At 43.9% G+C, this 16,652-nt stretch overlaps 1 protein-coding gene across 4 annotated transcripts in view; it reads right to left on the bottom strand.

Annotated features, from left to right (window-relative positions):
* TSPOAP1 (TSPO associated protein 1) overlaps positions 1-16,311 on the bottom strand; it is an 84,253-nt gene extending 67,942 nt beyond the window's left edge. For 3 of the 4 annotated variants that reach the window (XM_081942393.1, XM_081942394.1, XM_081942395.1), the window contains exons 1-2: positions 15,382-16,311; positions 2,160-2,267 (exon numbers count right to left, since the gene is read on the bottom strand). In XM_081942393.1, coding sequence (XP_081798519.1) covers positions 2,160-2,267; positions 15,382-15,669 — 396 coding nt within the window. In that variant the 5' untranslated portion in view covers positions 15,670-16,311. Of the gene's footprint in view, positions 1-2,159; positions 2,268-15,373 lie in introns of all 4 variants that reach the window. The other variant, XM_081942396.1, reaches the window with a different exon arrangement.
* Between the last annotated feature and the right edge of the window lie 341 nt (positions 16,312-16,652).

Below are 16,652 nucleotides of genomic sequence, written 5' to 3'. Positions count from 1 at the left end.
CCTTACTGGCTTGCTTCAGCCTATCAATGCCTGCCTTTTTCTTTTAGAGATTGTTCTCTCCTCAATTGTCCCTGTATCCTGCCTTTGTTTTCTCCGATATTTATATACATGGATTTCTTCACCACCACCCTCTACTATTTTCTCACATTATCTGATATTCATAGAGACCCTTCCCTTTTTTTTCTTTATGGTATCTTCAGAACAATAGCACTTAGACTTATATACCACTTCGCAGTGCTTTACAGCCCTCTCTAAGCAGTTGACAGAGTCAGCCTATGGCCCTCAACAATCTGGGTCCTCATTTACCCACCTTGGAAGTATGGATGGTTGCGTCAACCTTGAGCCAGTAAAGCTCAAACTGCTGGACTGTTGGCAACTGGCAGTCAGCAGAAGTAGTCTGCAATACTGCATTCTAACCACTGTGCCACCATGGCTCGTGAGGCTTTACATCTGGGTAGGCAATGGGAAAACAAGGTAGCATGCTTCACCCAGCCTGAGCAGAAACTGAAAGGGTTAACACCGGGAGATACACAGATGATGTAAAGGTTGAATGGAGCATGAGCTTCTAGAGTGGAGGATGGTTCATTGATTTAATAGGTCATTTTGGATCAACTGCAAAATTATTAAAAATAAACAAATCAACAGCTGACGAGCAGAGAACACTATACTCTGACAGCCTAGCTTGAAATAGGTAGCAACTAATCGCTGGAGGGGAAAAGAGGTATGTCAGGCACTGCAGCCAATGAGAGCTGGAACTGCTCTAAACCTGAACAAAGCAGTGGAGACCATCTACTCTGAAGGGTTTAAGACATCTCACGTCAAAAAGCAGCAGTTTTGAATTGCATCTGGGAAGTACCTAAGTGGGATGCACTTGCAATGGACTGAGAGTTGGATGGAAGATGGCATTATGTATTCCTGCATACATAAAGCAGTGGATTCAGAACGCCCATACTGGTACACAAAGGGTCACAAAAATTCCTGAAATGAAAAATTTCCTAGGCAGGAAACCCTATACCACTTCAGATAAATGGTTGTCCAACATCTTCTTAAAAACGTCCAGAGTTGGAGCGTTCACAACTTCTGGAGGCAAGTTGTTGCATTGATTAATTGTTCTAACTGTCAGGAAATTTCTCCTTAGTTTTTTTCTTAGTGCTTACTTCTTTCATTGTCTGAGATCTTGGAGAAAGTTTTCAAGTCAAAGCAGACAACTTCAGCCTTGTCCATTGTGATGATCTCCAGATAAGTGGGATTGCATTGCAACTGCCATCTTCCCTAGTTGCAGTAGAGACCTCTGGAGGGGCAGCAGGTTGGAGAATTTTACATTAGATAGGGCAGGCATGTAGAATCTGAGGCCTCATGTGCGCTCACCTTAAGTCTTAGGAGCAGCCTGCAGAACCCTTCCAAAAATACTGCTTAATGAATTGTATTAATTTAAAAAGAGTTTCCTTGTTCATTGGCCTCATCCATTTCTTCACCCTGACCCTATCTATGATTTGTCACCTGGTTCCCCATCATTTCAATCAGCAGATGGGTCCATCCCTCCAGCCTCAACAGCTTTGCTTAAGATAAGACAGCTGCTTACAATGCAGGGTTCACCAGCCTCTTCAGGCAATACGGTACTTTCAAAAAAAAAATTAAGATTGATAGAGAAACGGGAGAAAGATCTGAACCAAGCAGCCAGCAAGGAATTCTAACTGCAATTATAAAGCTATGGAAATCTTGCCCTTTCACTCAGTGGAACTTTGGCAGGACAAAAGCTTGCTAAGTAGTACCCTGTTTTAATTAGCAGAAGTGTAGCATGGCTTAGATATTCTATTTCAAGTGCCAAAACAGTTTGTTCAGCCCTGTGCTGAAAGCATTGGTCTGCATCATTTGGAACTAGGAGTTTCAAGCACCTTTTATTCCTCAAATGTCATTGCAAAGGAACATCTTCGAAATTAAATCAACCATCCTTGCTGCCCAGTACAGTAACTCAGGATTGTCAATTACAGATCTCCAGATAGTGTTGCACTTCAATTTCCATCACCATCAGCCTTGGCTAATGACCAAGGTTGATAGGCCATGAAGGCCAACAACATCCAGAGAGCCATAGACTGGTCGATCCTGCCTAGCTAAACAACATTTGGGTACAGTGTATTCAGCTCTTGCATGCCCCTTACCAGCAGACTGTTTTCCTTCTTCAGGCTGGCACAGCGCATCTGCAACTCCTCGAGGGCTGTCAGAAGCACTTGGTTTTGACGCAGAAGACAAGGATAACTCACATCATACTGTAAAGCAGAAGGAGGAGTTAAAGAAAACACAGAAGAAGGAAGAAAGTGGGAGGATATTACTAGTGATAGCTCATTTTTTACTAATAACACCATTCATTCCAAACGTTCCAGGAAGATTTTCCTATTCCATTTTCGTTTAGACGTGTTAACAATAGCTCCCAGCCTTTATAAGCTTGAACACTAATTCATCTTGATTGGATTAGGATGGAGAGGGCTATGCTTACTAGGTGTGTAGAATGGAACCAACTTCTTAATAGTTATCATGGGAAAAGAACAACATACACCACTATGTCAATCTCATGCTGGTAGATTTTCTCCTCTTTCAGAGAATGGCTCCCATTGCCTGCCATGAGGAAATGTGTGATGTTCTTCCTTTCCTAAGTGGTACAATCTTCATAGGAGGTAGTAAGGATAGCTTCCCTGGGAAGGATCTTATTCAGAATAAAAAAAATGATCCAAGGCTTCCTGCCAGAATCATTATACAGGATAAAGAGGAGCCCCTCTCTGATGGAGATGGGTGCTTAAGAAGTGTGAAATACAACAAATAAGAAAATACAGATGATGATGATAGCAATAGCACTTAGACTTATATACCGCTTCATAGTGCTTTTACAGCCCTCTCTAAGCGGTTTACAGAGTCAGCCCTTGCCCCCAACAATCTGGGTCCTCATTTTACCCACCTCGGAAGGATGGAAGTCTGAATCAACCTTGAGTCGGTGAGATTTGAACTGCAGCTAGCAGTCAGCTGAAGTAGCCTCCAATAGTACACTCTAACCACTGTGCCACCTCAGCTCAGTGATGATGATGATGGAATTCTATGATATGGAATCCTAAGCCACTTTCTTTTAACATTTTTAACCTGGTTATCCCTAATCTATTGAACAACAAACCAAAGAAGCAGGAAGAATTAATACAAAAGGCTAAGCCAAAAATAGTCTAAAGAAAATTAACTCTGAACAGGCATTTAGGCAGTCTTACATCTGCTGGGTCTCTAACTGACATGGTTAGACCAGTTGCGTGAACAAGTAATTGTGGCAGAGATAGAGATCTAGCTTAATATTAGACAAAGCTCCTAATAGCAACAGTGGTTTGTCAACGGTGCCAATGACCCAAAGAGAGAGTGGATCTCCTTTCAGACAATGTGTCCAAGCACAGGCTAAACAGCCCATCTGTCTAGGATGCTTTAATTTGGAGAGCTATACACAGCAGAGGTAGGCCTTGAGGACTTAAATGGCCCCTTACGATTCCATGGTTGACAGAACATATTCGGTAGGCCCATTAGATTGGGTGGATCCAATAACATGGTCAAGGAAGTTGTGTGAATGCAAGCTAGGCTTTCATATATATGTATCATCCTCATCATGTCTCAGTAGCAGCCATGTGCAGTGAAAAATCCAGTTCCGGCAAATACTGTCTCCTTTGCTCTTGATTTTCCACATCATTATATTATAACTGGTTATCATGTCTTTGGAGTAATAGACAAATCCTTTTTCAGAAACATTACTCAAACATCCTCTGGCTTTTTCCCCCCTGACTGTTTGTTTAGGGGAAGGGAGATTTGGGAACTTTTGGCTCTCTCCCAAAGCGACAGTAGTTAATCTAGCTGCGTCTTCACGCCTCTGAGCCTTCACTGATGATGGCAGACACACTGAAGGTACGCAATAACTTCCAGGCATCTACAAAATAGACTCCCACAGAGCTTTTTGTCCTTCCTTCCCAGTCTTAACAGCTGCAGGGCTCAGTAAATAAAACAGATATAAAAATCAAAGGCAAAATAATAGTAAAAAAAAAATCTTAGATGCATTTTTCTTAATACTGCAAAGGGTGATAGATCTCCCCAAGGTGGAAGAATCGTGTTTTTAAACTTTATTTTGCTGTTAAATAAAGCAAGCCTTTGAGGCACGTGCTGAATGTCTTTCCCTGAGAAATAGCAACCTCATGCCAGCCTTTTAGAAGAAAGCAGCAGCCACCCCCGCCCCCTGACTTCACTAGATCCCATCCCCATGATTGAGCACAAGCAGAAGTGGTATTCTGCCAATTTGGACTGGTTCACTCTAACCAGTAGTGGAAATCGCAGGTGGGCCTGCCCACCCACCTGGCTCTATGCCACCCCATTTAAGCATGTTTTGAAGCCAAAGCACATGCACAGAAGACTAAGCACATGCACGGCTATGTAAGATGTGCAAGCTCACATTTGTGAACCAGTAGGGAAGGTAAGTGACTACCACCCCTGAGCACAAAGCACTGTATGCGTGAAATGTTCGAAAACTCAGACTAACAGCATTTCCCCTTCATTTTTAGGAGTATAAATAAAGCAACATTTTCTCAGTTTATTCCCTGCAGGGATGTAGGACTTTACCTCTTATAATGCTCCAGCAAGCAGGTTAAGGAGATTGACAGCTGTCCAATTTAGAGGAGGTAGCTCTTAAATGGAATGTTGCACCACCACTCTTACCCGTGGGATGTATTCATGGTCACTCCTACCCAGTTGTGGGTTTCAAATTTTTTTAGAACCTCTTCTGTGGGTGTGGCCTGCTTTGTGGGAGTGGCTTGCCAGCCATGTGACTGGGTGGGCGTGGCCAACTTATAAAATCTGGTGAAACTCACTTAACAATGCTCTTGCTTAGCAACCAAAATGTTGGCTCAGAAACTCTGGCATTTGAAGCACGCAAGTCTTAAAGCTGTCAAGTTACAAGACCCTTGAACCCCTAACCCTTTAGAAAAAAAAACCCAGGGATGTTCAAACTTGACAGCTTTAAGACTTGTGAACTTCAACTCCCAGAATTCCTCCTCTCACTCTTCATTTTGAAGATGTGCGGACGGGTGGGGGGAGGGAGCTGGAACCAGTTCTAAACAGCATTGTAGATTTGTGGAACCTCTTCTATAGAAGAGGTTAGAACTGGCAGGAACCAACCTCTGCTCCTACCAGTTCATGCCAACCCTCTCACCTATCAGCCTGAAGACTCAAATCCAGAAGCCCCCACTGGCACATGCACAACATCTGCCCAAGAACGTTAACATCAATTCCCAATGGAAAGCTAAATGGGTCGTTGACTGTTCAGTTATAGGAAGACATATAAATGACCTCCACAAAAACTTTTATGGAGAATATCAGTCATCCAAGTCATGGTTGTCCCAAAGGTGCTTTTTTCAAGAGACAACTGAACTATCTGGAGGATTTTTGAAGACGTTTCACTTCTCATCCAAGAAGCTTCTTCAGCAGAGCTAAAGTGAAACATCTTCAAAGAAAAAGCACAAAGTCCAGTTGCCTCTTCAAAAAGGATCTTTGGGACCCCACAAAAAAGGTGCCAGGCTTTGAACTACCATGTCAGCAATGGACAATATAAATGGGATTCATATCTCACATGGTGTCTGCTGGGATTCTGCATAAATGGGGCATAGCAACCTCCCCTCGGTGTGATTGCTGGGTGCCATGTCAAACGGTAGATCACATCATGACCAGCTGTAAACTGGGGGTATATATCTGACTTTTTAAATAATGCTGCGCTCCAATGGTTAGATGGCCTAGACATTGGCATTTGAACATAGATCTTTTTGACATTTATATTTTATTGGGTTCTACTAATCTAGTTGAAATGTTAATTTATACTGCTAGTCCGTGTATGATATGCCATACACTAAATAAATAATAACCAGGTCAGATCAAGACTTAGCAAGTGTATTCTCAAAGCATTCTAATCTTGCTTGTCACTAATCAGCTAGTTTAATTTATAGCTTAGCATCTTATGGATGCCCAGACAACATATGAAGTTATGATTCCATATATTATGAAAGTGCATTAATTAACTCAATGGCCAGTTTATGCTTGTTGGGTAAACAGAACTGTAATATTCATGGTGTGCAAACACCATGTATGATTGACATGTATGATTTTTATTCTTTCAGTAGGAGGCATGGGTTGAGTGAAGAAAAGGAGCATCTAGGCTAGGGATACATGTGGGGGTAAAAGATATACATAGGTTTCTTGGAGGTCATAAGCAGCCCTCAGGCTCTGGGTTGTGCTCCTCTGCCCTAGGCAATCTCTGTGATTCAGCAGCATACCAAATACTATCATTTTGTAGCCTAGCAGGAATTACTCCTTGCAAAATCTTTGAAGAACTCAGATATAATTAAATTCATGCCGTTCCAGCAAAGCGTGGTGCACTTAAGGCAGCCAGTTGAGTTTTCAATCCTCCCTTAGCCACCCGTCTGTTTGAATTCTTTTTCTATGAGCAACGAATGTTCCCTGCAAATCGACTAAGGGCTTTAAAAACACTGCTTTGCATTCAAGGTTGAATCTCACAGAATGAGGAGTAATTGGCTTCTCTGAGAGGATAGGTCATTTGATTCTGGAAAGTGGAGACATCCCAAAGAGAATGAATCAAGCTGACATATTAAGACTACAAATCTGGGGCACATCGCCGAGCAACCTCTTTTACCGTATGGCGGATCTGTGCAGGATGCAAACGATGATGCATTGTAGATCCTTCACCCTTGCCTTCAGATTTATGGCGGGTTGCTGCTCCTTGAGATAAGCCTGGAACCCAGAAGTTTCTCTACCTGCTCCATGAGGTCTCCCCGTCTAACTCCTCCCCGGGGATTCTAAAACATTTCCCCAAGTCCTTCCTTTTTTTTTTTATCTCCTCACCAATATGCATATGTCTTTAAGCATTTCTTCATTACTGCCGAATGAAGGTGAATATACGTGTCCCGGGATCCAATCTGGGTCTGTCAATGGGACCAAAGGCTTTGTCTTCTGAGCTTTCAGACTCTTGCTGGAGGCCATCCTCAGGGCACTTATCTGTTTACTTTGGGCTGCTCTGTGGCCAAAGGTTACCATAAGAGGCCAAATTATACACTGTAAAGATTGCATGGAGGTGGGAGATACTTCCAATGTTATCTGTCAGATCCCCAGATTGCCCTTGTGACTATGTAGGACAGACAGGGAGGAAGCAAACCACCAGATTGCAAGAACACAAGCGAGAGGTTAGATGAGGAGACTCAAACTCATTGGTAGCCTCACATTGAAATAAGCATGGACATACATTCAATTTTGCAGCAGCTAAGATTGTTGGACAAAGAAGCATAAACACAGCCATGGAAGTGATTGAAGCCTGGGAAATGGTCAATCAACAGGAGTGCTGATTTACCACTAGTTTATCAAGTACTTAGGAGGAGCGGGCTTGGCAGCATAAGGAAATAACAGCCAACCACTTAATAGTCAGCCATCAACACCCCAACCTACATCTAAAAAGCTACACATCACATAAATATCACACACAGAGAGAATATCTCAAAGACCACAGAGAAATATGTGAAGGTGGGCTCCAGCACAATTCCAAAAGCTCAGAAAAGAAAACCTCTGGTCCCGGTGATCAACCCAGATTGGATCCTGCTACTCCTTTCCTGAGTCTTCAATCTCATCTCCCCCTTTGTTATTGAGCTGGGATCATCCCTCACTATTGGCATGCAGCCTCCAATATACAGTATATGTCTGGGAAAATGTGAGGGAAAACAGATTGTCCAGTGCTGTATCAATCTGTGGAATCAATAATCACAAATTGCTGTACTGATCAAATGATACTATATTGCAAAAAGATTATTAGATATTGTAAGAGAAGAAATATATCAATGGATATTGAGTTGGACCACAGGCTCACTCCCACATTAAAGATCTTTAAGTTCCTCTCTTCTACATAAATCAACATCGGAGTCATGATATTAAGGAGAGACTATACTTCAATAACATTTACTCATACGAAGAGTCTTATTGGATCGGTTCCAAAGTTCTGCTGGTTTGTGATCTGGCATTGCCCCAAAGCAAGTAAAAAGAAGTTACTGAGAAAGCAACAAATGGGCCTATCACATGCTTCCAGATGTGTAATTCCCAGTCAGGGTTTGGCCATACTAGCTGATTTGTATGTGAGTTTAGTTCCAATACATATTTTGTAAGAGCAACATTCATTGTTTTTCTCTCCGCAGCACTGGCTGCTCATACTCCAAGCAATATTGGATTTTTACTGGGGAAGGTAAGCCTATTGGAATCAGAGAATAATCAAACATCAGTTTGGACAGGACATTGGAGATCATCCATTACAACTTCTTACCCAGGGCAGGAATCCATTACTATTGCATTCCTCCAGATGACCATCGAACCTCTGTTTAAGCCGTTGTTTCTCGACTTCAGCAGCTGAGGTTGAAAAACACTGGTTTAAATGCTCCAGGGGTGGACTCAGGTCCATAGATTGTCCTTCCAAAGTCTGAAAGGCTGACTCACTATTTTTCATTATTGAGATCATCAACAAGGTAGTCATTAAGTATCTGAACATCTCATTAGTGAAATTATTAAGCTCAACTTCCTTTTGTCCTCATTGCATAAGATCATATTGAATACGCAGGCGGCACTCACATCCTACAATTAATTTGGTTATTGGAACAATGCTTTTTTTTCTGGTTTTATCTAATATAGACAATTCTTTAGGTTTGAAGACAGCACTGCTTTGCCATTCATCTTTGACATGGAGGCGGCTATGTAATTCCAGTGTGGAAGCACAGAATCTATCACGATGGGGGATGCTGGAAGATCATTGTTATAACTATGGATGTTATTTTGTGACACTGCTCCGTTTTTCACGGTGCCTCTCTTGCTGCCAAACAATACACACTTTGTAGCACAAGGAACTGAGTACAGTTTAAATAGCAAAAACATAAACAAGATGAGCAATTAATGAGAAAAACATGTCTCTCAGCCACTCCTTCTGAACTTCCAAAGCCACCTTGCTGATCTCAAGAAGAAAGAGATAATTTGGCCATCTTCAACTTTGCTGTATACCTACCCATGGTAGCTGAAAATAGATTCTCTACATTCAAAAATGGCCCATGTAAAGGCAAAGGGAACATCTTAAAAAGAAGTTACTATTTCACTGTTCAGTTTTTTTCAGTACTCCTATTAGCCCTCCTTCTTCCACCAGAAAACAATTAAGAGAGCCAGTTTGGTCTCGTGGTGAAGGCATCACCAGGCTAGAAACCTGTGAGCTGGTGAGTCTAGTCCTGTTTTAGGCATGCAACTTCACCTGGATCTTTGGGTCAGTTACTCTCTCTGCCCAACCCACCTCACAGGGTTGGTGTTGTGGGGAAAATAGGAGGAGAAAAGAGTATTAGATATGTTTTCTGCCTTCTTCTTCTTCTTGTGCCATATCTGTCATTGGATATTGGCAATCATGTTGGCGATCCTATTTTTATCAACAGCTGCATGAAAAAGTGCTTTTGAGTTTTGTCCAAATCAGTCCCCTTAGATTTTGAAGCCATGATGTTCTTCCTCTGCCTGGACCTCATTTGCCTTTGATCTTTCCTTGGAGGATTAAGTGAAGTATGCTGTATTTTTCCAGGTGTCCCATCATATCTCCAAAATATTCTCTTTCACTTTTTTATGGTTTTGATGATCTCCCTTGGCTTTCCCAGGCAGTTTATCACCTCCTCATTCCTGATTTTGTCAACCCAACTTATAGGCAACAGCCACCTGTAAATCTACATTTCAAATGCTTCTCATTTTCTGCCTTAAGTTATTTATAAAAATAATAAAGGTGGGATTTAAAAAATGCCTTACGTTTTAAGGGCACAGTGATACACAGCACATGTTCGCAACCTGGGCTTCTCCGAAAGCTTGGTATGACCCTGATAACTCCTCCCAAAATTGTCAATGATTTATACTTTGACAAGAAAAATCAGTAAACATGTGCAGAGCAAATATCTTTTTAATTAAGCTTAAATTTTATATGAGCTAGCTTTTGTTCTGGTCTCTTTTTGAACTGACCTAGGAAGAAGGGGAACGAAAGCCTTGTCCCATCCTGTTTTTCACATAATGGGACCACTCCATCAAAGCCGATCCACGATCAAGATGCTCTGTTCAATTTGGTCCATCCAATGACTTGACTGCAGCAACCTGAGTTATGTTCTAGTGCTCAAACCCTTCCTTTGTTTGTGACACATATTTGCATGCATGAATGGGCAGTCACACTTGAACACATCAGATAAACACCCAGCAATACCATCCATTAAAAATGTTAAACTCAGTTACTTTGGAAGTTGGTTTGGTTTTGTGACTCGGTGGTTTGTTCAAATATAGAAAATGGGAGACTTTAATATCCAACTTAGTTGTGTAAATAACCCTAAATAGCCTCAATCATCTTGCCATATTCTCCCAGGCTGTTCACACAACATGCTAACACAATGGCTGGATCTCCATAAAATACTGAACTACAAATTACATTTTAACCTAGCACAAATCAAACTATAACTTCAAAGCAAAAGTTATGCCTTGGATTTACAATCCTTCCATATTTTCCCACCACGTTCCCCCTTTTTATTCTTTTTAACCAGAAAATAAAGCATTTAAGAGAAAAAAGCAAACCTCTCAGCCCAACCCAGGATTGTTGCTATGGGAAAATTAGGAGGAGGAAAGAGCATTACATAGGTTCACCGCCTTAAATTATTATAAAATTAATACAGGTGGGATTAAAGTGGTGAGCCAGTTTGGGTGCCAGATTAGAAAGCAGAAGACCAAATCCCATTTTAGCAATAAAAGCCAACTGGGTGACCTTAACCAACCACTTAATTCAGGGGTGTCCAAACTTGGGAACTTTAAGACTTGTGGACTTCAACTCCCAGAATTCCCCAGTCAGCCATGCTGGCTGGGGAATTCTGGGAGTTGAAGTCCACAAGTCTTAAAATTCCCAAGTTTGGACACCCCTGACTTAATTCATCACACATTGTTGTTGTGCTGGTGGGAAAAATAGGAGGAAGGTATGTTGGATGTGTTCACTGCCTTTAGTTATTTATTAAAATAATAAAGGTGGGATTCAAATAAGTAAATAATTGTTTTAAAAAAACAAATATTAAGAGAAGCAATTAAAAAACTCAGTGTCAGAATGCATTCTAATCTGTAGAGTTGGACCTTTCAAAAGCAGAGTTGAGAAACCAAAATGCAAAGCAAGTTGACCTGACCCACACCCATGGATAGGCTAATAGCCACTTTTCATGCAGAAACGTCTCCCATTGTAGCATCTATGAATTCAAAGGAAGCTTCTCTAAAACCCGTTCAAAGGGAGACTAGGATGCACCTGTAAGAACAGGGTTTCTGTTGCCCTCGGGCACCACTAAGTATCTCTTTCATTCCTTCTCTTCTGGGCTGCTAAAAAAAAAGTATCTGATGGCTTCTTAGCTTGGAAACAAATTTCGCTCTCTCATTGAAGCCAGAATACTGTATACAATATAGTGAAAAACTGAAATCCAGAGATTTTTATTTTATTTTATTTTATTTTATTCAGTCACTATGGCTGCCCATAGGGGCCATGGTGGCTCAGTGGCTAAGACACTGAGCTTGTCGATCAGAAAGGTCGGCAGTTCGGCGGTTCTAATCCCTAGCACCCATGTAACGGAGTGAGCTCCTGTTACTTGTCCCAGCTTCTGCCAACCTAGCAGTTCGAAAGTAAAAAATGCAAGTAGAAAAATAGAAACCACCTTAATAGTGCTCCGTGCACCTTTGGCATTTAGTCATGCCGGCCACATGACCACAGAGACGTCTGCGGACAGTGCTGGCTCTTCGGCTTTGAAACAGAGATGAGCACCGCTCCCTAGAGTCGGGAACCACTAGCACATATGTGTGAGGGAAACCTTTACCTTTATGACTGCCCATATATCTAAAGGTAGCTAACAACATTAAAAATGGTAAAAAAATAATAATCCAGAAACACACACACCCCTACCACACACATACAAAATAAGAGACTCCATAGCACAGGATCAAAATTCACATAAACATGAACATTACTGGCTCACACAATATCAAGACCTTTTTAAAGGTCAGCCAGCTCAGGACCATACAGATTTGGGGGGGGGTGAGGGTGGGGATGTTGCTCCACAGGGCAGGAACAGTGGCCAGCTTCCCAGGTCTGGCTAGATCAACTCTCTGCCGGCTTCCCATGTATGTGTGAGAGATGGGTGGGGTATCAGCTTGATCAATTGGTAAGCACCGTGCAACATGTTACTTGATCTAAAATGTGCAGTACTAGATGTTGAAGGAATCATGAATGATAACACAGATCAGAAAGTCCCTATTTCAGGAATCTAAAGTAAAATTCTCCTTATTTATCCCAGATTTTTCATTGTGCTAGATTTCTAAAACTAAAGAGGGACTGAAATCCTATCAGGAAATTATACCCAGCTAGATACCCTCAGTATGCAACCACTTTCTAGAAGACCAAGGAAGCATTCTCAGCAATTAAAAATAATGCCTTGATTTATAGAACAGCATGGAGCTAAATTAAAATCAAGGGGTAAGGGGCTCATTAAAAACCAGGGTGCTTTGATCCAATGCAGGGATCACTCAAGGGCCCCGCCTCTTTTGTGTGTCACCATTGTAATTGCAAGGAATCCAGACTATTTCCCCCTTATTAAACAGCATCCAATGCAGTAAGCTTCTCGGGAATATAAAAATAGCCTTTGCTCTCCTCATAACAGTCCAAATCACATAAATAGCAAAACATGTTGCATTTTGGGGTGGATCTAGATCACCGTTTTTACAAAAGGGTTGGGGCTAAATCCAAGATGCTTCTGCTTAGAAAGTTCTTCCTGTAACTGAGACCCTGAAGTAGAGCCACTCCCAAAAGTAGGCAGTATAAGCACAGATGTGTGCAAATTGTTTTAGATCCATTGGATTTGTTGAGTTTTGCTTTGTGGTTTCTGATTCAGAAGGGGGGGTGGATAAGCAGGAGATCTGATTTAGGACTCTGAAATTCACCCTTCTTTCTCCTAGTCACCTTAAAGCAAACATAGCTCCCCCACCACCAATAAGTGGGATAACGTAATGACTAAGGAGAAGCCCTGATTTCATCTAGCCATTCTTCACCAAGCTTTGATGCGTGTACATACCTTCTGTAATAATAACAACAGCTTACTAAAGGGTATTTTGAAACAACTGAGATAATAAAAGGAACACTTTTGAAGGTAGATTTGCATATATACCTTACAAAATTTTACTAGTCATTACAAAATATAGATAGATTCAAACCCTACATATCAAATGAGGTTTTGCATTTACATCCTCCCTTTCTTCCAGGAGTCTCAGTGGAATACATAGCATATTTTCTGCCTATTTTTCTCCAGAACAACAATCCTGTGAGGTAGGTTGGGCTGAGGCACCCTCCCACACCTTCATTTCAGCATGTAGAAGATAGCAGTAAATGGAAACAGCCCTATCCGTTTTACTAATCTCATTCACTTGAAACGGATCATTCATAGGTGTTTCTGGCTAGTCTGCTAGTGGAGCAGATAAAAACAAAATATGATTAGCACAGAAGAATATAAGAGGAATTTGGCCACATCCGATCAAAAGGATTCTTTCTTCATCTGATCCAGCTCCTCGTTTCTCAATAGCTGAGTCTGCACAAATTAGGTTAAAATCGGGGAGGGGGGCTTATAGATTGGGGTTCAGCATGTTGAATGAATTCAATTCATTATATTAAACTGTAATGTGATGTATTTATTTGGGTATTGCAGAGAAAATGCAGAAAAAATGGCATGCTGTTAACCCGGCTTTTGGGTTTAGCATGCTGAATAACACTAGCAGTTCAAAGCAAACTGCCCTGACTGTTCATATGCTAACCGGTCATATGTTCGACATTTTCCTAATTGACATTAAAAACCCTAAACAGTTTAGGAACCCACTATTAAGAGGGAGATTCTGTCCCAGTATATGCAAGCCTGAAAACCACCTTTAGGGTGGTTCCTCCTTGGCACCTCAAGGTTAGGAAAAGTGGGGGCATAGAAAAGGACCTCTTCTGTTATGCAACCCCAGAACAAACACCCCTTCTTGGAGACCAGGCTAATAGCCACTTTGCTTACATTTCTATAACAAGTAAAGACTTTTCACTCCATCATTTGGAACTTAATAACCTCAGTCTGGTAAATGCCCTGTTGATTCTTGTCAACATCTGTGTCTCTTGATTATGTTAGTACGGTCATTGCTGTGTTTTACCGCACTTATTTTATGGATTGCATCCTACCCCATCCAAAGGACAATGTGCTAGCAATAAATATTAATACATAAATTAATAAACCCAACCAGGTGTAGCCGCTGGATGCTTGCAAAAAGGTCTTACCAGCAAGGCATCAAGCTCAGATTATCCTTCCTACTGCTGCTTTCCCATCCATTAAGTACATCGTTTCTGAACAAGTCAACTGCATGTAGCCATACTAGTTAATGGGCACTGCTGCATCTTTGCCATGCTTTAGCTTCTCCAGAAAATAGGGGCTTCTTCTAGCCTTGGAAGATCCTTCTTATGGGGTTTTTAAATGGCAAGGGTGCTGCAGCTGGTGTGCCATGTGGGAAATATGGTTCCTCCTTAACGTCTGCCTAGAAGGTTTGCCACCTCCTTCCTTGCAGCCATGGATTTGTAACAAGAAGACACCCCACTGCCCATGAAAAAGAAGATGGTTATCATTTTGCATTGGTTGCCAAGGGCAGAAAATCCAGAGTAAAGTGAGAGCAACCTAGGAGGAGCTACACAGGATCAGACGACAGGGTCCATCTACTCCATCCTCAGCATTCCGTTTCCAGCAGCAACCAACAGCAATCCTTCACCTCCTACTCCTAGTAAGATCCAAAGGCTTCCAGGTCCTATTTTTGGCTTCAGCACTTGCAATTAAAATAAATTACCTTGAGAGACAGAGAGGCAATCAGTGAACCAATCCTCTCTATACGCTCTAAAAAAATAATGAACTTTTGCATCTCATACATCGCAAAAGATGCTCTAAATTACCTGCCACCATCACCCTTTAGCGTTGTGAGGCATTTCCCAGCTATCAGCCGGAGCCGGGACTATTTTGCCCAGATAGACAGGAAGGCAGGGAAACTCCGCAGGCAGAAACAAACCTACCGCTTCCTATCTGAAGGCAAACCAAGCGCTTCTGAAATGTCACAAGTCTGGCATCCTCCTACACTTTCAGGGATAGACTGCCTTTGAACATGGAAGATCTTCCTCGGGACATCGCACACCAACCGTTGCTTTCCCGTGACGGAGCACCACAAGCACTAGACGACCCACCCCCTTACCTGCACCGGTGCCTCCCCCGGACAGCCTTCTAACCCTTCGACAGGATACACCTCTTCAGTGGTGCCGGGCATTTGCTCCGAGCACGGAGAGCTTCCCCGAGACGGGACTTCCAACTCCAGGGCTGTCTGGGTCCCTTCGGCTCCGCCAGGACTCCCGGCACTTTCCGGCATAGCTGCTCCCACCGAGATGTGCCCTCCGGGCTCAGCCGCGCCGTCGCCGGGCTTGCTCCGCGCCCAGTCCTGGATCAGCTGCGCATTGGGCTTCCCCCAGTCCTGCCTCTTCCTCATCTCTCGGCGCGGAGCAGCGGGGGCGACGTTCCCTTCGGACTCGGCTTGGAAGAGGAGGAGGAGGAGTCGGGAGCAGCGATTACCGCAGCGAGACCGGCGGCGGGCTTGGGGGCGCGCGGGCTGACGCTGCCACGGGACTCGGGGACCCGCGCTGGCATCCCAGCGCCCCAGCCCAGGCAGCCTTCGGAGGGGAAAGAGCGGAGCTGCCGCAGCGGCTTCCCCGCCGGAGTGGAAGGACCTGGCGGCGGGGCTCCTCGGCGAGAGGGGCTCGGCTCGCGCGTCCTTCGCCTGCTGAGCTGTCACTGGTTTGGCAGGAGGAGAAGGAGGAGGAGGAGCCGGCGGCGGCAGCGGCGTCCCTCGCGTTCCGCTCTGTACAAAAGGTCCAGGGCTCCAGCCCGCTTATGCCCTCGCTGGCGGACGCTCCTCCTCGGCGCCCAGGCACCTTTTGCCGGCACACTCTCGCTCCTTGAGCTCCGGGCAGCCGCCGCCGCCGCCGCCTCGTTCTCCTGTGTGCTGCTGCCGGGCTACGGAGGTTTCGTCCGGCCGGACGGCTGCCTCATGCTCAGTCGCACCCCCCTCCCCCTCCGGGGACCGGCTTCGGGGCCAACCGGGCGCCTTGGCTCCCCAACCGGCTGGAGCGGAATTTCCTCAGGGCTTGGAAACGAGAAGCCGCCGCCGAGCCAGGAGCGCCCGACCCGGGTTCTTACCAGCCCTCCAATAAGAAGTGGCTCAGGCGGTTTCCATGGAAATGGTGGCGGAATGGGGGGCGCGCGCGCGGGTTGGTTATTGAGTCGAGGTTCCGGGACTGCAGCAAAGCGCCGCCGCCGGCCGAGGAAGGAACCTGGGTGGTGGGGGGACGAAAGTGGGGGGGCTGCGTCCCAAAGCGGCCCTCCTCTCCCATCTCAGGGTGGCGGAGAGCCCTTTGCGACCCAGGCCACGGTCCCTTGGCTGGGCTCTGTCTTGTCCCTTGTTACACCGGTCTT

The sequence above is a fragment of the Natrix helvetica genome (genome assembly GCF_964273705.1).
Source record: "Natrix helvetica genome assembly, chromosome: 2".
Lineage (NCBI taxonomy): Eukaryota > Metazoa > Chordata > Lepidosauria > Squamata > Natricidae > Natrix > Natrix helvetica.
This window is presented reverse-complemented; position numbering and strand designations above follow the sequence as displayed.